The 25,674-nt window shown below is 39.1% G+C and overlaps 3 protein-coding genes and 5 long non-coding RNA genes across 32 annotated transcripts; 4 read left to right on the forward strand and 4 right to left on the reverse strand.

Annotated features, from left to right (window-relative positions):
* Positions 1-129: 129 nt before the first annotated feature.
* LOC124350034 (cuticle protein 7-like) lies at positions 130-12,524 on the forward strand. 8 transcript variants are annotated; one of them, XM_046801015.1, is made up of 4 exons: positions 130-230; positions 312-503; positions 579-908; positions 12,453-12,524. In XM_046801015.1, the coding sequence occupies exons 1-4, from the start codon at positions 225-227 to the stop codon at positions 12,492-12,494; spliced, it is 570 nt and encodes a 189-aa protein (XP_046656971.1). In that variant the 5' UTR covers positions 130-224; the 3' UTR covers positions 12,495-12,524. The 8 variants fall into 8 exon arrangements, with proteins under 8 accessions (XP_046656971.1, XP_046656972.1, XP_046656973.1 ...); XM_046801016.1 differs by having other exon boundaries at positions 579-893; positions 12,438-12,524; XM_046801017.1 differs by having other exon boundaries at positions 579-893.
* Positions 4,008-4,817, forward strand: LOC124350101 (adhesive plaque matrix protein-like). Its single transcript, XM_046801114.1, has 3 exons — positions 4,008-4,134; positions 4,218-4,328; positions 4,394-4,817. Exons 1-3 carry the CDS (start codon positions 4,129-4,131, stop codon positions 4,745-4,747), a joined length of 471 nt encoding a protein of 156 aa, XP_046657070.1. The 5' UTR covers positions 4,008-4,128; the 3' UTR covers positions 4,748-4,817.
* Positions 5,860-6,719, reverse strand: LOC124350123. The gene is made up of 2 exons (XM_046801142.1): positions 6,577-6,719; positions 5,860-6,493 (listed from the first exon to the last, which is right to left on the reverse strand). Exons 1-2 carry the CDS (start codon positions 6,589-6,591, stop codon positions 6,068-6,070), a joined length of 441 nt encoding a protein of 146 aa, XP_046657098.1. The 5' UTR covers positions 6,592-6,719; the 3' UTR covers positions 5,860-6,067.
* Positions 12,525-13,731: 1,207 nt separating the features above from the next.
* Positions 13,732-19,515, forward strand: LOC124350238. 17 transcript variants are annotated; one of them, XR_006920524.1, is made up of 11 exons: positions 13,732-13,973; positions 14,190-14,319; positions 14,421-14,621; positions 14,943-15,086; positions 15,177-15,522; positions 15,587-15,753; positions 15,808-15,975; positions 17,023-17,179; positions 17,436-17,654; positions 18,713-18,801; positions 19,236-19,515. It is a non-coding gene; the product is annotated as an uncharacterized LOC124350238 (long non-coding RNA). The 17 variants fall into 17 exon arrangements; XR_006920528.1 differs by having other exon boundaries at positions 14,428-14,621; XR_006920535.1 differs by lacking the exon at positions 14,421-14,621 and adding an exon at positions 17,236-17,344.
* Positions 17,644-18,410, reverse strand: LOC124350195. The gene is made up of 3 exons (XR_006920429.1): positions 18,396-18,410; positions 18,045-18,295; positions 17,644-17,919 (listed from the first exon to the last, which is right to left on the reverse strand). It is a non-coding gene; the product is annotated as an uncharacterized LOC124350195 (long non-coding RNA).
* Positions 19,516-19,784: 269 nt separating the features above from the next.
* Positions 19,785-21,047, reverse strand: LOC124350265. Of its 2 annotated transcripts, none has more exons than XR_006920618.1 (4): positions 20,915-21,047; positions 20,702-20,828; positions 20,474-20,622; positions 19,785-20,409 (listed from the first exon to the last, which is right to left on the reverse strand). It is a non-coding gene; the product is annotated as an uncharacterized LOC124350265 (long non-coding RNA). The 2 variants fall into 2 exon arrangements; XR_006920617.1 differs by having other exon boundaries at positions 19,786-20,409; positions 20,494-20,622; positions 20,915-21,045.
* Positions 21,048-21,302: 255 nt separating this feature from the next.
* On the forward strand, positions 21,303-22,261 carry LOC124350330. Its single transcript, XR_006920783.1, has 5 exons — positions 21,303-21,355; positions 21,435-21,533; positions 21,614-21,716; positions 21,776-21,880; positions 21,944-22,261. It is a non-coding gene; the product is annotated as an uncharacterized LOC124350330 (long non-coding RNA).
* Positions 22,262-24,336: 2,075 nt separating this feature from the next.
* Positions 24,337-25,565, reverse strand: LOC124350229. Its single transcript, XR_006920505.1, has 3 exons — positions 25,430-25,565; positions 24,643-25,324; positions 24,337-24,532 (listed from the first exon to the last, which is right to left on the reverse strand). It is a non-coding gene; the product is annotated as an uncharacterized LOC124350229 (long non-coding RNA).
* Positions 25,566-25,674: the final 109 nt, after the last annotated feature.

Consider the following 25,674-nt stretch of genomic DNA (forward strand, 5'->3'; position numbering starts at 1 on the left):
TCACATGTCCCTAGTATAGAAAGGCCATATATTTGTGTCACGTAAGCAGGGGCTTTTTAGCTTTGCTAAAATTAGAAAACTCAAAATTCAAATGTTTTGTAAAAATCCAATAGAGGGTTTGAATACAGTTCCCAATGCGGCGGCCAGTGCGGGCCAGCAGTATATAAACCCTTGAACCAACTACCAAAATCGTACAGTTTCATTTCAACTACCTTAGTCTTAACATGAAGGTAGTAAAACAATTTTAACTTAATTCTGTTCGATTTAAAGTTTCAGTTCTAATTTTTGATTACTGTTCAATCGATTGGAAGGTTTTCGTTTTCGCTGCTTTGGTCGCCGTTGTTGCCGCTGGAGGTTACCACCAGGCCCCTGCGTACAAACAAGAAAAACCCTACATGAGCCATCCTGCTCCATCATATCACCACACTCCCACCTACAAGGAGAACAAACCCGCATACCAACCCGAATACAAATCAGCCGAGTACGCCCCAAAAAGCTATGACGTACGTCAAACAGTTTCCCATGCCATATTTTATGTTTTAATATTCATTAATTATTTTTAATTCAATTTTAAATAGGTCTCAACACCATACAACTTCCACTGGGCCGTAAAGGACGACTACTCTTACAACAACTTTGGCCAGCACGAGTCCAGCGATGGCTATGGTCGCGTGTCCGGCTCTTACCACACTCTCCTGCCCGATGGCCGCACTCAGATCGTCACCTACAAGGCCGACGACTACGGATACGTCGCCGATGTGAAATACGACGGATATGCCAAGTACCCCGAGTACAAAGCTGCCGATTCCTATCACAAAGGTCCTTCTTATTCCGCTCCAAAATACGAGGCCCCTAAATACGAGGCCCCTAAATACGAGGCCCCTAAATACGAGGCCCCTAAATACGAGGCCCCTAAATACGAACCCAAGTACGAACCCAAGTACGCTGCCCCCAAATACTAATGACGTAACCATCATTCCGAAAAAACCGATTTTGACAACAACGAATATTTAAGAATCCTAATTATATATTTATATTTCCATGGATATATAGTGGATGAGCAATCAAATAAAATTTATACATGAACATGCAAAAAGGCTATTTTCGTTTTTTATTCATCAATGGGGTTATATTAGAGAGTAGGAGATGACGATGGGCTGTTCATTATTTCATAATGTCCATCAATAAGGTGAAATGACAGACAAACAATTTGAAGTCCATTTAAAGCTATTCATAGACATCCATTCGGTCGATTAATATCATCTCATTATCCCAAAGTGGCTAATGGAATTTGCATTTTGGAGCAGCTAAGCGCTAGCTGACAAACTATATTTCCATGGTTACTCAACTGCGGCAGACACTATCAACACTACAAATAGATCCCCATATTAGAATTCGGCTAGAACTCGATGACCCCCAGTTTGGATCACACCGACCGTTCATGAACATCACGGGCAAAATTCCTCCTGATGCGCCAACATGTCGGTCTTTGAGAAATTGGGCCCATTCGTAAGCCTGTGCCAAGCTTGTGGCATGATCCCTTATACCATCAAAAGAAATTCAGACACCAGTCAATTCGAAAAATTCACTTTCTCCTTCAAGCATTTCAACACTTGGTGGTTCTTTTTCATGTTGATGTTGCAGTTGTCGCTATTTTGTGCTGCTCCGCTCTTCTACCGGGAAGTGTTTCAAGCGTTATTATCAGACCAAACTATGCCCATCATCTTCACCATTCTAACCGGGACGGTCACCTTTTCCTACTTGGCCCAGTTCTTGACTTGCCGATGGATCATTCTGCGCTACAAACAATTGCGGAGAGCAGTGGAAGCCGTGCAGGAGGTCGAGAGGCTCTTCGGAGAACAATTTATTGCGCAACATCAGAGCTCATCACTCGTGACGCGAACGGCCATCGGTTTCACTCTCGCAGTCACTGCGGTATAATTTTTTAAAATATTAGTTTAATGATATATTTTGAATAAGTATCCAATCCAGTTATTTATTGGCTATTATATTATTAGTCAACAGCTGCGCTGTGTGTGATGTTTCCAATATATCAATCCTTCCTGCCAAAGGATCTGGACATCTTTACAGCTACTGCGTTTTTCTCCATTTTAACTTCGATTAGCAACATGTTTGAATGCCAATACCTTCTGATTCACCTGTCTTATTACATCATCGCTCATTACATAAAACTCTTATCGCTCCACTTTGATGCTGTAGAAGATGACGAACTACCAGCAGCTCTTAACAAAAGGTCTAAACCTCTTAAATTCAAATAGCTAAATTTGTCAAATGACGTGAATTAATTTGAAGAATAATTTTATTGATAATTGGACAGGGCTGAGAATAAGTTGGAAGGAAACGCCCTGATATTCGACCACCTTTGCCGAGCGTCTTCGCAGTTGAATGACATTTTTTCTGGGCCAGTTTTATTTCTTTTGACGACGAAATTCCTCTCGATCGTCACATGCGCATACGCCTGGATTTTCAATTTAATTCACGCAAATGAGGTGTTGGACGATTTCAGCTTGGCGTTCCCTTTTCTCTTCTTCACCGACTGGATCCGATTATTAATTCTTCTCTCAACAGCCGACATGCCAGTTCATCAGGTTATTATTGAGACTATATAATCTTCGCTCAATTATTTGATGGTTGAATGTTCTTGTATTATTAATCAGGTTCGTCTCCTTCGTGAAAGATTTACCTCTGCGACGTATTCGAAATTCGCCCAATTGACCGATTCAGTTGAGGTCCCGTTTTAATTTCTTATTTAACTTATTCCACGATTATAAATGGAATTTAATTTAGCGCTGGTTTTTTTGAAAAATATATAGATGGTTATCACGTTGCTGCAGATCAATGAAGATCGCGTCCGATTATCTGCTGCTGGACTTTTCCAGGTCGGAGTTCATCTTATTCCATCCGTGAGTGTTAATATTTGAATCGCGCGCGCGCCCTTTTAAAATAATTGGGTCGTTCTTATGTTTTGAGTCCGGGCGCGCACAATGATTTTAATAATGACGGCGTATATTTATTTTGAAGTTGATAGGTGCTGTGGTGACTTACATGGTCATCCTCCTCCAAAATTAACCGACATCACTCTGATGCGCAACATAAAATTATTATCAAACAACTTTTGGGTTTTGGAGGGAAAAAATATAGGTATAAAGGAATTAATTATTGAATGGTTATTGCTGCGACTGTCTTCTACATATACATATATAGAAAGAAATTCAATACAAATTGGTCTAATCAAAATTTTATCAAAAATGGGCTAATTTTTTTTTTAGAATTGCGTTATTGTTACGGGTGCTCATTAAGTGATGGCAGTTCAATTCTCATCCGTCATCACGATTATTAGCGAAGAATAAATCTATTTTAATCGAACCGCATAACCATGCATACCTAAGCGCATAATTCGCCGCCGATTAAATGGAAGTATAGAATAAAGGAAATAGAGGGTAGAATATGAAATAAAAACTGAATATTTGCATCTGCCCAGGGTCCAACTGACGACCTGTTGTGTGTGAGACAACCGTGATAACCACTACACTACAGATGCATATCTGTGAGGTATGTCTGTGTAGAGCAAACGAGTCACATTGGAAAATGGATATCATTTCGTGTATCACTTTCCCTTCGTGTTTAGAGTTATGGGGCTTTAAAATTGTTGAAAGTATATAGTGTGAAGCGGAAATCCGACCGACGCCCTAAATACATCGACGCATTAACTCCAGACATCGCTGGTTTATCTGAGAGGAAGCTGACCGATGTACATTAAAAATTAATTTGGGAATGAACAAGGGAATGAAGTTGGATGATGTTCGGAAAATTGTGATCAAGCCGGTGAAGAGTGAAAATGAGGTCAGTGGAGCTTCAAATTCATCACAAGGGCAAAAGAGCCTAAACGGGAACCCCGCCCAGTTTTACGAGAGGCAAAAGTTGTATCCTCGTCTGTGCGTGTATAATTTAATCCGTGCGAAAATGTAAGCCTCGACTACGCCGTCGTGCATCACCTGAAAAAGGAATGGTCAGTCGGTGCTGAGGAAAGCCCCACAACAGGTATAAAAACAGAAGCACAAAATCTCAAAGTTATCAGTTGTACAACAACCAGAAACTCGAATCAACATGCAGGTAATAAGCTCTTCCACTTCCATCGACTACACAGTCGTCTAATTTTGTTCTCCTAATTACATCTGAAAAATGTTTATTATAAGGTCTTATTCGTTCTCGCCGCCGCCTTGATCGCCACTGTGGCCTCAAATGCTTACCCCAAACCGGCCTACCCAGCCCCGGCTTACCCATCTTACAGCAAGTCATACGATTACGTAAGGATTTCCTTTTTTATTTCATTCAAATTAAGTTTTGACCTGTTTTAAATTGATTTCGGCAGGCCCCAATGCCGTACAGCTTCGCCTGGGCCGTAAAGGACGACTACACGTACAACGACTACGCCCACCAGGAGACGGCCGATGACAAGGGCTACGTCTCCGGCTCCTACAAAGTCAATCTCCCCGACGGCCGGACCCAGACGGTCACCTACAAGGCCGACGATTACAGCGGATACGTCGCCGACGTCAAATACGACGGAGAGGCCAAATATCCCACCGAGTACAAGCCATCGGCATACAAACCCGCTGCCTACCCCAGCCCAGCTTATCCTTCTTCTTACCCCGCTGCTTACCCCGCATACAAACCCGCCTACAAAACTGCATACAAGCCATCTCCTGCTTACCCCAAATATTAAGTGAATGTATTTCTTGTAATTTAAAATTTGTAAATCGAACGAAATAAAACATTTTTTTTTTTAAATTCCACTAGTCGGAGTTTTTAGCGGTTTTTAGTTTCTTTATTCCCTTTCCGCTTTCGAGCTGCTGTGCTGCATCTGTGTTCAAACAACTCCTTGAGTGCCGGCCATCAATTGATGCAGTCATGGGAAACTGGCGAGGGAGTTCCCCCCTTTATTTCTTTTTTGATTCTTTGATTCAACGCGACCACGAAATCGGCGAAAAAAGAAATGCGAATCCACAGAAATGTTATGTCTCGGTTTGCGGATTGTTACAACTAAGAAGTTAAAAATTACGAGGACAATGGAAAAATGAATCCAGCTCACATTTCACTTTCGCCTTCACTTTTTATTATTTCGAGGTCGTCGGACGCGAGACGACTCAAACAACCACCAGCCACAGACGGCCATTTTAAAAATTGATTTCCTATTTATTTCTGTTGCTATTATTATGGTCTTACATATAGGCAGCAGGAGTCGTTTGGCGACTGTCACGACTCATCGTGCAAATGGTTTACTCAACGCAAGGAACTCTCCCGGTTGTAGATTTGCCTTTGTTTTTCCATCAGACTAATATAAGGTAACTGAGAGAAATTATCACAATAATAGAGAATATCTATTTGTCGCCCGAAAAAAAAAATGGAATCGCGGGTAGAAGTAAATTTTAACTACACTCTCAACTGGTTCTCAGTAAATAATACAATTCATCTCTATATAGTCATATCTCGTCTGCAGTTGCGTTATCAGCCTTTCTAACGACTAACATAGCATCCCTCTTTTTTCTATTGTCACCAAGATGTCCTTAACTCCTTATTTGTCAAAGCCCCACCCGTCCAACTCGTTTCATTTGATCAAAACCAGGGAACCTTGTAAATTTTCCGCGCTCAAACACCAAAGCCCCACAGGTTTTTATTTGATCCAGTGTCTTTTTTTAAAATTTGGAACGGGTTACGTGGTACTTAGGTCTCGTTCAATATATTTAAAATCTGGTTCCTGTTTGGCGTAGGTATCAAATAAAATTAATTTTTACTTCAGCGCCAAACTACAGAAATCTTATTCTCGAGTCTCGACACAGCGGCGTATTAACAATTTATTCATAGATTTTATTTTTTTTGTTTTTAAAGATAATTATACTCACGCAAGTTTGGTTATTAACTAACAAGGTTACATGCATGAAGGGCGTTCGTTACGACAACAACAAAAAAATAACCAAACAATTGGAGTTAACCCTCGCCAAGATTTTTGGAATCACAGCCGGAACGGAAATGACCCTTTTTTTCCCTATTTTTCGGCAACAGTAGTTACTTCCGGAAGTGCTTCTAATTGCGTCGGGCTGTTCGTTGTGATGGGTGAATCAAAAATGACAGTGTCAGCAGCCGGCAAAAGAGGCAAAAGAGGCTTATTCAAAAGTTCTTCTTCAGACTCGTCGGATTCGACAATGCCAAATTGATTGGGCTCCTCCGATTCGGCGGAGGCGCTATTAACCATAACTTCATCCGATTCCTTGAGCGGAGGTGCCGAGATGAAAGGCAGAAAATCGTATTCGATCTTGGGATTCACGCCTTGACTTCCGGGATGAACGATTCTGAACGACGGAATCGAAATGGACGACAGGTTGGTCATTTTGATCACCTCGTCGACTAGGTACGTCGACGCCGGACTGATCGGAACGCCGGAAACGGCCACTACCAACACGAACGACAAAATCTGCGCAATGAAACAGGCAATCGAATTGATTCAATGGTAGGGCTAGTCTGAATATGGAAATTAATTTGCCAATTGGAACTTACCAAAGGAGCCAACATGATGAAGAGGACGGATTGAGAAATTGAGAGTGACTGAAGGAACGAGTGCGGAACTGATGGATTTTATATGGAGCTGATATCTTATATTATTAGTTGGCGGTGGCAGTCGGTAACTTGTTTTACCCCGAGGAAATGCAAAAGATGCCGAGACAACCTTGGTGATCAGAAAGAGTCATATTCGTATTGGACAGCATATCTCTTCCTCACGTAAGCAATCACGTTTGGTATTTCAGCTCCAGGGTGAAGGAGGGAAAAATAAGGTTTCCCTGTTGGCACAGCACCTTCCAGTTTTGTTGATACAAAAGGCGTTGTCACTCTTCTAGCTTCTCGAATTGTTTGGCTGTATTGAAGGAGAATTAATTTATACAAGGCTGATACTCATAGATTGAATTATATCAGCTGCCATCGACAACACTTTTTTTTATCAAATTCATGGCGAATTTCCTGGTTCGGATTTTCAAATTTCAATAATGCTGGCTATAATATTTTTCAATGGGGGAAACTCTAAATTATAATTAAAATCCTCTTTGCGGTTTAAGCCATTTTCTGTATTATCGCAACTTGAATTTCTTGTCGCCATAGATGAAGTAGCCGCTCACACTCAGCAGAAGCTAATTTTCACATTCGCAAAGTGACCACACCCATCTATATATGAAGGAAGATAATACAAGGGTGTGAGTGTTATGTAAAACAAAAGTCCGCTACATGTCCTTGCTTCCAGCCAGGGCGTTAACTGATCATTTTTGTCTCGTAAGCGCAGCGCAAACACATTTATAGGGAACTTTCGATTTCAATTAGACCTGTTGTTTGAATAAGCCAGCACTTAGTATATACAAGAACAGCAAAACACATGTTGATAAACTCAAGACAAGTGAAGAGAATAAATGCTTGCAGTAATATTTAACGGATCTTTTGATTTATAAGTTTTCATCGTCAGGGTTATTTCTTCCGAATCTGACTGTCACAAGAGCTACTTTACACATGTTCTATAGCTGATAATCTGATATGTATATATGACATTTCATTTGTTTGGTCAGAATTATTATTTTTTATTTTATTTTGCAGTTTCTTATTCTGCGGGTTTTCCGGTCAACTGACTGGCCACAGTAAAAGAGTCGATACATCAAATTTATGACTTATTCTAAACGCATAGCAACTGACATAATGTCTCCACCCCGTTGGAAGCGCTTTAACCAGAAAAATTTTAATGAAAATTGGTTTCGAATAAATGTTGAAATGGTGTTGCAAAATTCGAACACCCACATCACGCACATCCACTAGCGGTTTCTGACGCCAAAATTTAACTGCATGCATTCTAAACTCGTATTAATTCGTTGTTGGGGAACTGGTACCAATGAACCGAAAGAAAACGTTACACGTACGCGAGAAACAAGTTTTCGCTTTTCTTTTATGTGATCTCCTTCATACAATTTTGGTAATCGCAGAAGCAAAGGGTTTTAGACGTATGGAATAACGTGTTCCAGCAGTTTTATTGGGTGAAGACGAGTATTGCATAGCGACATTGAAATACCGGGTAATGAACTTGCCCAAAAACTTGAGAGTGATTACTGATTAGGAGGGCAATTTGTTGGACTATCTAAACTATAATAAAATATTTCAATAATTTAGTGGGATGAGGAAGATTAAAGTACATAATCATCAACTACAAGGAAGAATTTAACTTACATGTTTAAATTTTGCTAGTATTTTTAAAAAATATAATTTTGATTTTTATGTTTCATCACAATTCACAATTTCATGGCTAGTGTTTTTTAGCTTGTTTTAGCCATAAGAAAATATGGCAACAAATATACATAACTTCTCGCTTCCACTTAACGTTTGATCTGGCAACATTGCTTGCATTGCAGCGTGACGTTGTTTGTAAGTTTTTGAAACGTAGACGCCATTCGTTTTTCCACAGACTCGTCTGTGGTTTTTCTTAGTTTCAGATAACAGATTATTTTTAGTAAAATCAAAATGTATTGTCCTGGCTTACTTTCATTGCCAAACGAAGTTTTGTGTCTAATTTTCGAATCCATTGTCACTTTAAGGGATTTGCATAATTTAAGATTGACTTGTCGTCGCTTCTTAGAACTGATTCGAAAGAGCAACAACTTCTGGAAACTGAAACTCAAAGTTAATGATACTCTACAGAAAATGTCTCCAGATTGTTATCCCTTAGGTGTAATTCCCTTGGATGTTATGGACAAGCTAGTCATTGGCCCAATCCCTGAGATGGTTGAAGACATTCTACGAGAAAAAATTTTTCACAGGGAATTGTAAGTGAGAAACGCAAGTATCTAAAACACTTGCAAGTTCTTAATTTCTTAAATTAATATGTTAATATGCTGTTGTGTTCTTATTTTTTTCAACTAGGAACGAAAACTTGACGATCAAATTCTATGCTAGAAAAATGCTGCTGCATGTAAGAGCTAGAAGTTTAGAAAAAAAGTTGTCGGAGTGGATGTCTTCAGAGTTGCAGCCACTTTTGGAGGGAGCCATTCTGATCTCGCATTATGGTCAGATGATGGATGAAGAAGATCTCACTAGTTTGAGATCAAAAGTTGAGAGAAATCTGGAAACCATCACCAATCAAGTGAATGCTGAACTTATCGTTGACAAATCTGATGACAACCACAAAGAAAAGAAAATTCTGGCCTGCATTCGTAAAGTGATGTTTGTAAAAATCGGGTTTCAAAAGCAAATTAAGGAAAACGACAGTTCTTTGGACAACTTTTACATCGACAAGGTAAATAATATAATGTTCAGTCTAATAAATACAGTTCTATATTTATCAGATGTATTTTGATTAGGTTCTTGAAAGGAGGACAGGCAATTTGTTGATGCTTGCAATCATCTACAAAGAGTTGGCGAAAAGACTTGGGATTGCCGCCGTTGAATTTGTTTTCTCAAATACCAATAATGGTCGCCTTCTTCATCTGAGATGGAGGTAATATTTGAGGATACCCCTTGAATGTTAGATTATGTTAATCCATTCTGTGAATTGTTACTATTTCAGTGAGAACGAAGATGAGTTCATTTGCCTAACTTTGGCCGGTGGTGATCTCAACTCTCCGGGCAACCCAGCCGATGTGTACGTGGTCGTTCCTGTTCAGCAAGTGTTTAGGTGGATATGCAGCAAATTGATTGAATGCTCCGAAAAACAAGACAGGGAACACGACAGAGAGATTAATCGAAAACTTGGAAGTGGTTACTCCATCCGATTCCTCTACGTCCTGCGTGGTCGAAACTTGATTCACTTCCGTCGGTTGGCCTGCGCAATTTTCCCATCTGCTGGCACGGCATTGAATTACGCCAAAACCGTCCAAACTTGTAACCCTATCTGCAGCATTCAAGTTGAAGAAGCCATTCACTTTATTCAGGTATTAGTTTAAAACGGACCATTAATTCATTCAAAAGTAACTATTTTTTTCATGTAAAGTCAATCGAAGCTTTTGTGCGGTCAAACCCTCAACGGAGTTCCTTTTTGGATGGTTGTCTTCGTCGTCAAATTGAGGCCGAAACTTTTTACATATGAAAGATTTCTATTTATTCTTGAAATATTTATCTTTTAACACATATTGCTCATTTCAGAAAAATCAAGATGTTAAGCGTCGGTCTCCTTCAACAAAATTTGCAGTTGGTCTTGTGGTGATTTACACAAGTATGTCCACTGCTGGTGCGAAATTTATAGTGGGTGTCATCGACTCGCGGATGGACAGTTTTTTTCACCACGTTTTGTTGGAAGGAGGGGACTCTGATTTCCTTCCCGAATGTATACGAATATCAATATGTTATTGTCGTATTTAAAAAAAATGCGCTAAAATTCCTTATGATTTATTTTTAGTTGATTTGGAGCTGCATCCACAAGGCATGGTCGTGAACCACCCCTTGATTGGATTGCATTTTGAACGTTTCAATGGCCGCCGTTACATCCCCAATGCGGAAATGAAGGCTCTCTTCCCAGACGATGATGCATATGCTTCGTCCTTGGTTGGGTGATTAATTTTTCGGCTACCTAGACTGAAGTTTGAGAGTTGTGAGTCTTTCTTCATCTGATGTGAATGTGATACATGTGGTTTATAAGAAATGGTATGTCGTATACCTACAAAATTTGTCTGAGCTTTCATGTTCTTCCTGCTTTATGCTTCTAATATTTAACATTTATGTGAAAATTTCGGTTGTATTATAAAAAAAAATCATTTTTGATGTATTGGTTTCACTATTACAATTTACAAATTGAAGTGATGTTTTATCATGAATCACAATTTTACGGGTAGTAGATTTTAGAATTAAGAAAATATGGCAGAAGTCGTTCGTGTCGCGTTTCACGGAAAATGTAATTCCGTAATTTGTACGTAGTTGTACGTAGTAATTTGTAATGTAATTCCAGTGTAAGTAGTTGGCTAGTTGATAGGAAAAATGTTTTATTAACTGCTTAACGTTATTGAAGGTTGATAGGCTAGTACTAGTATAGTACAGTGTACAGTACGTACTAGTATATAGTACTAGTACTAGTACATTACTAGCCTATCGATCTTCAATAACGTTGAATAAACAGTTAATAAAACATTTTCCCTAGCAACTACTTACAGTGGAATTACGTTACGATTACCACATAGGCCTACATTGGTATTCTATAGCTCTCGTCCACCACTCTGCGAGAAGTTATATATTTTTGTTGATTGAGTAATTAAAAAATAATTGGATGGTTCATTGGTCCTATTATAAGTAGCTTCGGCATTTTACACAATAGCGACTTTTAGTTGCATTTCCAAGGTAACCCAAATGCACTATTACGTTAACTTAATGGACACTGTCGTTTGGAAACGATATAAATTTATGGTGAAGTGCAGAGTTGAAACCTGGGTGTGTCATTTGAAAAGGAAAGCAACACTGACTCCTGTTCGCTTCGTCGAAACTGAATGCATAAGTAACAAGCCAATACTCAATACTAAATATAGCACTTTAGAAAAGTTAGTACGCATAAGCGGTGAGGAAATGTGTGCTTGCGTGCGAGGTAAATGGAGCAAGCATTACGCTAAGACATTCCGGTCAGACTAATATAGCCATGAATGGATGTTGTTTACATCAGTCTAATATACTGTATATGCTTAGTTTTGTGGTATATAAGCGACCAAAAGAAACCACCAAACATTGCAGTTTCATCTAAACTATCACAGTCTCCACAATCAATATGAAGGTATGATACTTCTAACTTACTAACTAAATAGTTCTAAAATATTTAAATGTACACTTAGTAAAAGAATACCTTGGCAATCGTTATTAATCTTGAATTTCACACAAAAGGTTTTCGTTTTCGCTGCTTTGGTCGCTGTTGTTGCCGCAGGAGGTTACCACCAGGCCCCTGCGTACAAACAAGAAAAACCCTACGTGAGCCATCCAGCTCCATCATATCACCACACTCCCACCTACAAGGAGAACAAACCCGCATACCAACCCGAATACAAATCAGCCGAGTACGCCCCAAAAAGCTATGACGTACGTCAAAGAGTTCCCATGCCATATTTTATGTTTTAATATTCATTAATTATTTTTAATTCAATTTTAAATAGGTCCCAACACCATACAACTTCCACTGGGCCGTAAAGGACGACTACTCTTACAACAACTTTGGCCAGCACGAGTCCAGCGATGGCTATGGTCACGTGTCCGGCTCTTACCACACCCTCCTGCCCGACGGCCGCACCCAGATCGTCACCTACAAGGCCGATGACTACGGATACGTTGCCGATGTGAAATACGACGGATATGCCAAGTACCCCGAGTACAAAGCTGCCGATTCCTATCACAAAGGTCCTTCTTATTCCGCCCCAAAATACGAGGCCCAAAAATACGAGGCCCCTAAATACGAACCCAAGTACGCTGCCCCCAAATACTAATGACGTAACCATTCCGAAAAAACCGATTTTGACAACAACGAATATTTAAGAATCCTAATTATATATTTATATTTCCATGGATATATAGTGGATGAGCAATCAAATAAAATTTATGTATGAACATGCAAAAAGGCCTATATTTTCGTTTTTATTCATCAATATTAGAGAGTAGGAGATGATGGGCTGTTTATTATTTCATAAATGTCCATCAAGGTGAAACGACAGACAAACAATTGGAAGTCCATTTAAAGCTATTCATAGACATTCATTAGGTCGATTATAATATCATCTCATTATCCCAAAGTGGCTAATGGAATTTGCATTTTGGAGTAGCTAAGCGCTAGCTGACAAACTATATTTCCATGGTTACGCAACTCCAAACACTATCAACACTACAAATAGATCCCCATATTAGAATTCGGCTAGGACTCGATAACCCCCAGTTTGGATCACACCGACCGTTCATGTACAACACGGGCGAAATTTCTCCTGCGCCAGAAACAGGTCGGTCTTTGAGAAATTGGGTCCATTCGTAAGCCTGTGCCAAGCTTGTGGCATGATCCCTTATACCATCAAAAGAAATTCAGGCACCAATCAATTCGAGAAATTCACCTTCTCTTTCAAGCATTTCAACACTTGGTGGTTCTTTTTCATGTTGGTGTTGCAGCTTTCGCTATTTTGTGCTGCTCCGCTCTTCTACCGGGATGTGTTTCAAGCTGGAAACCGATAGCAGTTCGCGTCACGAGTAAGGAGCTCTGATGTTGCGCAATAAATGTTTCTCCGAAAAGCCTCTCGACCTCCGCAATTGTTTGTAGCGCAGAATGATCCATCGGCAAGTCAAGAACTGGGCCAAGTAGGAAAAGGAGACCGTCCCGGTTAGAATGGTGAAGATGATGGGCATAGTTCGATCGGATAATAACGCTTGAAACTGGGTCTTCCTTCTCCGGCGTTCTCCCCATTGGAATGTATACGTATACACTACTTACTATGTATATAACGGCTAACTTTTTAATCTATGAACCCTGAATTCAGGCATCATATTTTTTCTTCTGTGTAAAGCTTATCACCCACGTCTGGTTCATGATGTGATGCGAATTGTTCAACTGAATCTTTCAATTACAATTTTCAAATTACAGGGAATTAGCGCCATCCCGTCCGCACCATCTAGCGAAGAAGGAAACAAATACGAAATGCTGCCATCTAGCAATAAAAAAGGAAAGGGCGGAAGTGACGGAACAATAAGTAGAAACCAACATGGCCGCGACTAGCGTGGTGCGAACTGTGAAGTGTTGTCGCATTTCTTAAGATTTGTCGTTGTATCGTTCTTTTAACTATCTGTGACTTATTTTCATTGCACTGAATAACTCCCAAGATGTAATTTCATCCAGTCTTTCAGTAACTTTAAGCTTAGAAAATTGCCAGTGGAACATGTGATTAGGAGCAAGAGTTGGAATGAAGAATAGTTCAACAGGCCTACAAGTAAATATGATTTGAAACCAAAACCATTCATTTTCTTCTCTTCAGTGTGGCATAGAATTGATTTGTGAGAAAAAAAAACCCTTAAGAATATTCAAAGGATTCAGCAGCATGTGCCTTTGTTCATGGTTGTTATCACGTTAAGAGTTCGAGTAATCCATTATGTTACATGCTGTACTACTGAGAACATATAGATAGCTTTAATTTAACGTTCCATAGGTGTCCATGGATACCTTTTATATTTCAGATGGACAACTCTGACAACAAGGATTTTTTGGGAGTTGCTGTTGATTTCTATCTCCGACACAATTTCTCAGAAATTAATTACTTGATACACCAGTCTTCAATGGTAAGTATGTCTAATACATTAGTTTGTGTCCCTCTAAATTAGACTCACAAATGACATGACTTGTGGACTGAATCATTCTATCAAATTCTATTAAAAATTAGAATATAGTATTGACGTATATGACCGAGTGGTTAACACGTCGGGAATGTGAGAATTAGCGGCTCCGGAGGAGGCCACAACGAGGACGATTTGGGTCACTCGGCGAATCCATGGCTCGATTTTCAGATTTTGTTGAATTAGAAAGTGAAAGACAACAAATTTCTGCCTTACTTGGTATTTTCGCGTTGAAATATTTTTTCTCGGTAATTTCTTTTTCTCTAAATAAATATTGAATGTGAAATGCATTTACAGATAGTCCCTTTTCTGTGATGATGGCTTCAAATACCAGCTGCACTTAATCAAATTTATTTTTCGATTCCGTAAAACCCCGTTTAAATTTATTTTAAATAAAAACTAGCCTTTGCATCCTCAAAATTCATTTTTAAATTATTTTCGAAATGTTTCGATGATTTAAATCCAAATGCTACGACAAATAATTAAATGGTGAAATTTGGTATTTTGATTGATTGATTAATTAGGATACATTTGCGATTAGAATAATTAGTTAATTATCTGTTTACTAGATTAGTAGATTTGATAAATAACAACGGCAATACCGATAAACCCTTGGCATTCATTTGTTCCCGATGAACGGCACTATCTATTACCCATTAAAAATGTAGGTAATTCACTATTAACCTTTTATAACAAGATAAAAGCTTTTTAAGGTATGTTTCGTGATTTATTCGATTGTCAATCATGCGTCAAATATCAAATTTACATACAGGACTGATCATGAAACTGATTTGTTGTTTCAGGTGAATAAAAACAATAAGATGAGGAATGCGGATCAAAAACAGTGTTGGAGTAAAATGTTGGATTTGTCATTGAAGTTGGATAGAAAGGAGAAGAGTAATCCCAGTTGTTCCAGTAGTAGGAGGAATAGTCTTGCTGCTGTGGTTGCTGCTCCGTTCGGAATCCATTCGAGTTATTGAAGTTGGACTGGGGACTTACGACGTGTTGTGGACAGCTGGTAGCAAGCCATTCGGATTGAAGTGGAGACGACGATGATGATCCGGACGTGGAGTAGTTGATTGGTTCCACGGGTGGAACTGACGGAGGATCCGAATAAAATCCAGGAGTTGGAAGGACTTGAGTTGAAACGTAAGTATCTGAAAATATGAAGTAAAATCAGTAATCAATTACACAAATTTTCTTCATCAAATAGGGACGTACCATGTTGACGTTGGCGAGAGACGTAAGGTGATGATCGACGATGTTGGCGATTTGTTTCGCAAGTTGAAGTTGCCGTTCTTGAAGATCCAAGTTGGCGGACACGCCGACGGCGATTCTGAAACCACCACTGATGCAATCAAGAGGAAAAATTAATTTCAGGTAATTGAATACTTTGTAAAAAATAAAAATGTCACACCATAATCGATTTCTCAGAAACTCCAATCAGCTGGGCGATGCGTCGACGACTTTCTCGATTGGGAAACGGATCTCTGTTGAATTCTGCGTCGAGTACCTCCAGCTGGACCTCGTCGTAAAAGTGGCGCTGACGACCTGATGCTGAAGCAGACTTCGTAGTGAAACCAACTGGATAATAATCTGAAAGTAAAAATTAACATTTAAACATTTCCTTCGTAAATAAGTAATTTGAGTTAAGTAAGAAAGTAAATTACCGTAAGTATCCATAGTTAAAAAGTCAACGTTACTACTTAAGCACTTTTAAACTAATGTGAACAACTGCGAACAAACACAGGTAACGTACCTTTGAGGAAGAGGCAATAGCGAGATGTGCAGTGAGCAAAGACCAAAGATGGAATGCGGAATTTCAAGTTTTGGGGGTTTATATTTATTAAGGAAAAAATTTTTTCGAGAATGTGACCTCCTTCCTTATTGGTTGCAAAAGTAGAAAATCCTGACAAACACTTCCTGCCGCCACATCCGCGCGTGGCAGGATTATCCTTCTCTTTCCAACTGTGGCGGCGGAGGATTAGTGGATTATGACTTGGGTTAAGTAATGGAGCGGAGTGGCGTTCTGTTTGACGAGATGATCGGTTTCTTAATCTGGATAATCCATCGTGGATTTTCTTATCGGAATCCGTCAAACATTAGTTGCAAAAACCTCGCCATGTGACCTGCGATTGCCAAACGGCTCAGTCTTCTAAATGGATGTCACATAATTGATAATTCTTTTCTTATTTTCTTGTTTCTTGAAGTTCATTATGTTGATCCGTATTGATGACGTTTTTATCGGGTGATCTGTTTCGTTCTTTGGTGGTTGCTCTTTTTTCCTACTTCAAATTTTTAAAATAATTACCAGATTGTCCCTTTTTACTTTATTCGACCTTTTCGTCCTTATTGCACGAACTTAAATCCTTCTCGTTACTTTTATAGGGATTTTTTATATGTTTATATTTTCGTGAAGAAATAGGCAAAACTGAGTGGTAAAAAAATGCCTCATTCCTTCTAAACGCTGTATTTATTAACCACATAACTAATCAATTGAATTTATTTAAAAAGTTTTCTGCATTTTTCGCAAGTATTAAAAGCCAAGAACCCAAAACAACAAAAACCTTCCCTCTCCAGTTTTTTATTCTTGCTTGAGTGAAATATTCTTTTTGTCGAGAGATTAAACCCATTTTTTATCCCTTGAAGATTATCCAGGCGGAAGTACTCAATGGTCATTGCTGTCCAGGATCAACAGCTTATTGGAAGATTTTTTTAGGTATTAACCTTGCGGTGTTTCTTCTCGTCTTTGCCAGCATCAGATAATCCAAAATATCCAGCCAGCTCAGCGTTTGACTTCTCAAAGGTACCCTGAAAATGTGATTGTTAAACGAAAAGTAATTTATATGATTTCTGTATTAGCAAAGTTTGTAGAAACCTATAAGGAAGGACAGAAGGAAATGTTATAAAATGCTCTTTTATTTCAATATTCGTAAAAAAAAATTGTTTTGCTAGTATGAAAATCACTCAGGTGAAAAAGACAAACTCGTATAGCAAAAATATGTTGTTTTTTTCGCTTAATTAAAAATTCGATTTTTTTGCTTTGTTTTCTCTCAAAGCAGGCTTCGTTTTCACCTTCCTCCCGCGGCAAAACCATTCGGTGCCGTAAGTTAGGACTACAGTGACCCAACGACACCAGCCCCTTGAAGGTGGTAGAACGAGCTTATCGCCGCTAAAGTGCAGCTATAGAAAATTTCATGGCCAAGACGAACCTGCCGCCACACCGGCACTTCCTCGATGGTATAAGAAGCCAGTTATTGCAGAACGAAGTAGTTTATAAGGTAAAGTGTATTTTTTCCGTTAAACTGAGAATCTTACAAAAGAGACGGACATGACAACTCGTGATAGAACTCAATTAATATAACTTGGGATGTATTAGGGAATGGGTATAACTAGAAAGGAAACCAAATTTTTCTTAGAAGTGGTTGGTGTCAGAAAACGTGCGGGACTAGGTTACACCTCATGTTTAATCTCTACAGCAACGGCCACCGTTGCAGGTCTTGTAGATCACATTGCTCGAGCACTGGGTGCTGTTGCTGCAAGAAGCTGTAACAAACGTAATCCAATTAGTCGTTTCTAAAGCGTTGAGTTTTATAGATTTCGTCAAGCCTTGATTGGTGTCTTCAGTGTCATTTATAACTTATTTTTAAACGAAGAGCGTGGTAACTTACTGAACCAGCGACAGTAGAACAAGAACTGGTCTCCCGGCTCGTCGGAATTAGCGGGTTCATCTTCAGTTGGTGCCGAGTTAGTGTAGACGACGGCAGTGTTCTGTATTTGACGAATAAAATACAAAAAAAGCTGTATTTTATTTGTATATTTGCCTTCTTTAGTGGGCGTATTAAAGTATTTTTTTTGTATTTTATTCGTCAAATACAGAACACTGGACGACGGCCATCACAGCCAAGACGCAAGCAAAGAGCTTTAAAATGTAACCGAAAAAACAACAAAAACACAACATTTTAAAAAAGATTTGAAGAAGAGATTGAACTAATTTAGTTATTGTGGAAATTAATACTTACAAAAAATTTCTGGAACATTTTGGGTTATCGCTGCAACTGATACTGGACGAGTTGTGATGATAAGCTCAGAGAAAAAGCTGTCTTTTTATACTCGCATTTTCTCTACTCAGGTCCCATAGACTGAATATTTCATTTGCATTTAATCACTTAAACTAATATTTGTTTATTCCTTGTAATTAGGGCAGAGCTGCTGCTCATATATTGTCTATGTTGATTTAACGAATATTTTATTGACACAAATGGATCTAGATATATATATTCTACCTACTAACACCAATCTAATCTACGTATGTCTCTATCCTCTTATTTTAAAACAGCTTTCCGGATCCAGGTGCCAGGGGTGTCTGTACTGACGTAGTGACGTCACATAGACTTGCTGAAGGTCTCCGTTTATTTCTCTGACCAAGTAAGCTTTAAAAAAAAAATTTTTTTAATGGTCGGTCTATGAATGAAAAATGAATTTTAATTAATGAAAACAGCCTGGTAAAGTCTGAGCTCCTTCGTTGCTGCCCGACGTGCACATGGATTTGATGTAGCCAGATGGTTAAAGGTGTTCCTGGACTGTGTAAAGGGAAAATGATTGAACACAAGATAGGTTGATACTGAAAGAATATTTCTTTCAGTTTCAGTGTAGAGTAAAAGTTCCAATGATTTTGTATTTAAGTCTTAGATGCATCTAGTTTCATGTAAATTTTGTTTCAACAATAGCTTTCAGGTAATTAGTATGTTTTCAGAATATTTGAATTAACTATTGGAAACGATATAATGTGATAATAATTTGTCTTTTCAGACAGTATATCCATTGATTCTGAAGATTAATTCATTTCATTTTGTTTATAGGTTTATCGTTTATGTTTCCGTAGTTGCTGTCCGATGTGGGACGTTGTTGCAGCCAATACTGGTGAAAGATCTTTTTGCATCATATTAAACTGGCTGTTCCTTGGTGCTGGTGTCGTGTTACCGAAGTTGCATCATTATTTTGTTTAATTGTTATTGGGTCTGCAGTTTATCGTTTACATGTTAAGAGGGAACAAACACAGAAATATGAGTAATTCATGTCAAACAAATAATAAACATGCTTTGGGGATTGGGAAAGGAATGTAGAGGATGTTGGGAATTTTAAAAAAAGTTGAGGTTAGTTGTAAAAAAATATCACCTAAATGTTAGGTAATGATTAAAACCATAACTCATAATCCCACCAACATTCCCCTTCATATTTTTCAATCCCATAACATATACCTACATATCATTTTCCACACCCTTATAATCCCACCAATAAATACCTACCATTCCTCAAATTCGTGTCCACTTAACTCTTGCAATGTGCAAAATGTTCATAATAAACAATAACTCCTCTTTATTTTTTAATATTTTAAATAAAATTATTAATTCAATAAACAGAGCGTCCGATTCCAATTGATTGTCTTTTTTTGTGCGAATTTGAGCAAGAAAACCCAACGACACAAAAAGCGATATTTTATTTTTGCTGAAATCTTTGTCAGTTACACGTTAAAAATTTTACTTATTCCAGAACTAATTTTTAAAAATTTCTAATTCGACAAAAATTAAACATCGCTTTTTGTCTCATTGGGTAGCGCATAGGTTGCGCATTGCTTTGTTAAAACTCGCACATGCAGTTGAAATTGTCGACGGCCACCAGAGATAGTATCTGGTCCGAGAAGAAGAAGAGAGAAGTTCGAGGCCAGTTTTACTGGAGAGATATAGTCATACTAGGTTTTCGGTTTAGACTCATGACCCTCCAAATGTTTTCATCAGATCAGGGGCCTTCCAAGTCTCCGTTCGACCAGAGCCATTTCTCCTCCTGGTTGACACAGCGAGTGAGTGACCACCGGCGGGCGTTGGTTAGTGTTAGTTAGGGAAACGGGGCCACAGAAAAGAAGGGAGCCCAGATTATGCACTTGTAAGTTATCTACATCAACACAAATTATCAGTCTTCAATTCCACCAATCTCTCGTCGGTTTCCAAGCAACTAGAACAGTGGAGAGGGATTAACCTGAAAGGAGAGTATATTCAGACAAAATTTTTAAACCGCATGATGTAGTAACAGAAAACCAAACCTAAAATCAATCAATCTTACATTGTCCTAAATTAGAACTAAGAACACCACATAATCTTGAGTAGCAGCATTTTCTCGCTGTTGTACCCAAAATAGATAGCAGCAAAGAATTGGATCTGGCGAAGGCATAAATATCTTGAAGATCTACAACTTGACAGGGAAAAATTAACATGAACATTATTGCCTTAAAGAACACAGTAATTAAAAATAATTTTGGTACAATAAATACCTTGCAACAAAAATTATTTTGCTTCAGAAGACAGGTTGTGAGCTTGCATTATTAGATTAGACCATTTCATTTCTAATGTCATGAGCAACTAGTTGGCCAGGTACATGAAAACTTCGGCTGAAATTATCTGAAAAGTGAAAACATTGTCAAGCGGTCAAGGATGCAGTAGGAAACATCAGCTAAAGCATGGCTTAAGATTGATTTATCTATTACGTAAAAACAGTTAACTTGTTATCCAATCTCTGTTGTTAAACTTTTTAAGTAACTTATGAAAGTAACGACGTGTAATGTAATGTCATGTCTGTGTCATGACTGACTGATGTGCAACTAACTTAAGATTCAAGACTCATTACTAGATGTCGCCAGTGTCGCCCATGTTGACATTCTGACATCGTGAAATTTCAATGAATCCTGTGATTGATTTCAAATGCCAAATTGAACTTCGTATCATATGTAGGTTTATCTTTACCTAGTTTCCTTATTTTTGTACTGTACCAACTTATTTCTTCAAATTCTAGATGCATACTGTCAGTCATTCCAACAAGTTGACTTAGCGCTCAGTCACTTTCCATCCATTAGATCCTCATGCTGTCAAAAGCCTAAAACTCATGTTTGAAGCACACATATACTGGAATACAAATGTTCTGAGATAAGGTATTTCCCCATTATTGCTACCAGACCATTACAATTCAGATTTTCATACAACATAGGTATTCTTGCTCATGAACCATAGGATCTTTTCTGAATCTCGCAATTTTGGTGGTGTACCCTGCAACAGCATGTTTGTTGCTGTTTTTACTTCTGTTTAGAAGGTCATCCAGCTAAGAGATAGGTAGAGTTTTATTTCTCATGGGTAAATTTGTGTAAATTTGTAAATAATGAAGATAATTTCCTTGTCTCATTTCCACTTAGAGTTTCAGAGACGTGAAGAGTGTGAAGTGACCTGCCATGTTTATACCAGATCTGCTTGATGAAAGTCAAATGCCTTACTAAATTCATATCCCATATGATAAAGGTAAGCATCAATACAACCTTTCACAACGCCACTGCAATACTTCATGACACTGTCTTTAGCATCAGGAAATTTATCTCAACATGTGAGTGCTGAACATGGATTGCTGTGAATTCCATTTTTATGGTTTTTTCATCATGAACATTTTAGTGTGCTTCTTAGAAAAGGTAAAGATTGATATGCTTTATTCATTTTTATATTTCAATTTATGTAAAACATTTTTTTTACAGAGCACGCAGTTCCTTTATGGATACGTGTGGTCCTGGCACGGAGATTCTTGTGCCAACCTTGTGCTGACCTTTGTCCATGACGAAGAGGAACTTCCACCAATGTCTTCTCTCATCCTTATCTTCGCGACGTCCGCTCATCTAGCTTCACTGCTTTGTATGAACTGCTACACAACTTGTCTTACTTCACTGACGAGTTGGATCACTTCAGTGTTCGCTTCCGCCCGCTGTGACACACCTGTAATCATTCACCGCGGGATTATGCCCAGGTACCCAACAATTGACTTATTTTCGTAGGTTATCCGTTATCTAATAGTCTAGTTGCGTTAAACTCTGTCTGTGTAATAGTTTCCAAAATCAGGCCCTTCTTACGCGCAAACAAAGTTTTACTTGGACGTTTCTTTTTTCTAACGCTAGATGGCTTTTTGATAATTTGCAGCTGTCAAAACAGTCAGTTTCAGTTACTTTGCACAGCTCTTTAAACATTTATTTGCAGTTGTTTTTTTGAAATATTTGGTAATAACTGACGATAACTATTCCCCCAACAAAGCTCACTTGTTAAATTTTGAAAATTGCATTTTTTTTCTACTTCCGGTTTTCACATTTTAGTCAGTAGTTCAGTAAATATTCATTCGACGAGCAAAAGAACCACATATTCGTGATCCTCGTCAAATTTGGGGTAAAGTTCATGTTATATTTTTTACGTACGCGTACTTCCGGTTTCGAAAATTTTCCTGAACTATAGTTCAGGAAAATTCTCGATTTTGGCCAAATTTTGGATTTAGTTTTAAACACACTTAATCGACCCCAAATTTCATGGAGATCACGAATATGTGGTTTGATTTGATGACAGCTCAATGGTTGAGGAGCTGTGGTTACTTCCGGTATACTTCCGGAAAATTTTTCGAAAAACTAGCAAGTGAGCTTTGTTCAGTCAACAGTTCTCAATATTGCAAGCTGGTTTTTAAGTTAAAAAAATTGCATCGTTAAATCTTTAAGCTAAAAAAACTTGATTATTGTTTCTATCTGTATTATGTAACTTTTATTGGCATGTCACTAAATAAGAATTGTTTTCTTTTTATTCAGGTATCTCCAAAATGTCGGCGCAGATCATCATTTGTTGTTGGTATTATGTATGTGAGTGTTAGTTAACCCGTTGTCTGCCACGCCTTTGTTCTCCCCTAGCTCCTTAGCACGGGCTGCGTGCGCTGTTCGGCCTCGTGGTTTTCATGCCGTGGGGTCGGAAAGTCGCACCAGCCCAAAATCTGCCGCAAGGCGCCTGTTACAAGGCAATGCACTATAGTTCCCCCTTTTCAGCACGGACTTGTCAGCAATGGCAAGTCCCACCTTGGTCATAGATCCTTCAGACGTGGCGCGTAGAGTAGTAGAGAGCAACCTACGGGTTGTATGGCGTGGCAGCCAACGGGTTAACTAAAGTGTATGTATGTATTTATGTGTGTATGTGATTGTAAAATGTGGTGGAATTGTGGGTGGAGGTGGGACAATAAAGCAATTCCTTTTCTAAGTTTTGTGTTTGTTGTGTCTTATAACCAAGTGACTAATCATTTCCAGACTTGTCAAAAGGCTTGAAGGTGTTATACCGTACCTTAAAAAAATTTATTTTCTCTTTTAAGCTCAACGATTCGAAGTGATTAATAACTATTAAGTTGTGACCGACAAATTTGAACACAATTAAAAACATCAGAAATTTTGGCTGTAGTATTTATTAGCCTCCCTGTAGTAAACTGGAGAAGCGAAAGTGTGATGTAACTTTCAGGTGCCTTAATGGTGTAATAACTCAGGGCAGTGGAATATTTCGCAGCTCGGGTGCCTTGGTTGTGTAGTACTTAGGAGCATCGGTATGGGAGCGGAGCCTCGGGATGGTAGCTGAAGGCAGCGTGGGTTGTACTGTAATAAACTGGAACCTCAGTGTAGTATTTCGATCCAACGTAGTACGAAGGAGCAGCCGCTGTGTAGTAATTCGGTGCAGAGTAGGACTAGGGCTTCGGTGTAGTATTTGACCGCTTTGGTATCGTAATAAGCTGGAGCCTCTGTGAAGTAGCTAGGAACGAAGTAGTACTTAACCTCTATGTAAAAGTTTGGGCCAGCATGCGTGGTGGTGTAGTACTCCGGTGCCTTGGTGGTGTAGTACTCCGGTGCCTTGGTGGTGTAGTACTCCGGTGCCTTGGTGGTGTAGTACTCCGGTGCCTTGGTGGTGTAGTACTCCGGTGCCTTGGTGGTGTAGTACTCCGGTGCCTTGGTGGTGTAGTACTCCGGTGCTTTGGCGGTGTAGTACTCAGGTGCCTTGGCGGTGTAGTACTCCGGTGCCTTGGTGGTGTAGTACTCCGGTGCCTTGGTGATGTAACTCGGGGCAGAGTTATACTTTGTATCTTCGGTGTTCGGGGCATAATCAGTTATGGATTATACTCCGGGGAATTGGTGGGGAAGTAACCGGTTGTTGCGTATGTTTTTGTGTTATAAGACGGCGGCGTTGCGGTTTGATATCCACATTCACCCGAGACATCGGTACACCAGTGGTCGACTTGACCATCAAGGAAACAACAACCAACAGCAGCAGGACACCATAGTTAACTAGACGGTAAATAATTTTAACATCAATTTCCAATAATAACTGGCATATAAACGAACAGAAAAAAAATAATAAAGTAATAAAAAACTCCATGTAGAAACAGAATATTTACCATTTGGTTGTAGTGTAATACTCGATGGCCTTGGTGTACTGGTACAGTAGACGGGAGCCTTAGTTTGGTAGTATCTTGGAGTAGAGTTACATTTAGTGAAGGAAACTGGGGCAGTGTACTTGGTTATGTGGCCTTTTCGGTGTAGTAGTAGTTGGGGCTTCGTCGTAGTATCTAGGTGTAGCGTAGGTTGTGGTGTAGTAGACTGGATCCTCGGTGTAGTATTACAGTTAAACGTAGAGGGAAGGAACAGCTGCTGTGTTGTAAGTCTGGGCTAAGTAGTACTTGGCCGCCTCAGTTGTGGTTGTGTAGTTCGGGGCAGAGTAGTACTCGTGCGGTTCGGTGTAGTACTCGACCGCTTTGGTATTGAAATAAGATGGAGCCTCGGTGTAGTAAGATGGGGCAGCATTCGTAGTCGTGTAGTACTAGGGGACTTCGGTGTAGTAGGCTGGGACAGTATACGTATACTCCGTACTGTAGTACTCGAGAGCCACGGCGTAGTAAGTAGATGTTGCGTATCTAGACGTTGTTGTGTAGTAAGGCGGCGACGTGGTGTCCTATTATTTTGCTGCTGTTGCTTGGTATCCACCATGTCCAGGAGACATCGGTACACCCGTGGTCGACCCAACCATTAACCATGCGACACCAAACGGCAGCATGGCGCCATAGTTAACTGTACTATAAACTATTTGAACATTAATCATCGAATATAACTGGTCATATCAAGTGAAGACAAGATAAAATTCTCGATAAAATTAATGCACGACTCGAAATAAAAATGAATGTTTACCCGTGATTGCGAACCGGTATTACAATGAAGAAGGCAGTTGGTGAGAAATAATGAGCTGCAGTTGTTGCCGTGTTGGAGGTGCTCACTCGACTGAGTTCCCATAGCCTTTTCTTTCTTCATTTTATAAGATTTTTCCTCACCCTCACCTCTTGAGCCTTGCGGCTATTATACCTGCTTGATAATGAAGCAAACACTTCCCGTTCTCACCCAACCTCTTAACCACTGCATGAAACGTTTTACGTAAT

Source organism: Daphnia pulicaria, chromosome 7 (genome assembly GCF_021234035.1).
Source record: "Daphnia pulicaria isolate SC F1-1A chromosome 7, SC_F0-13Bv2, whole genome shotgun sequence".
Lineage (NCBI taxonomy): Eukaryota > Metazoa > Arthropoda > Branchiopoda > Diplostraca > Daphniidae > Daphnia > Daphnia pulicaria.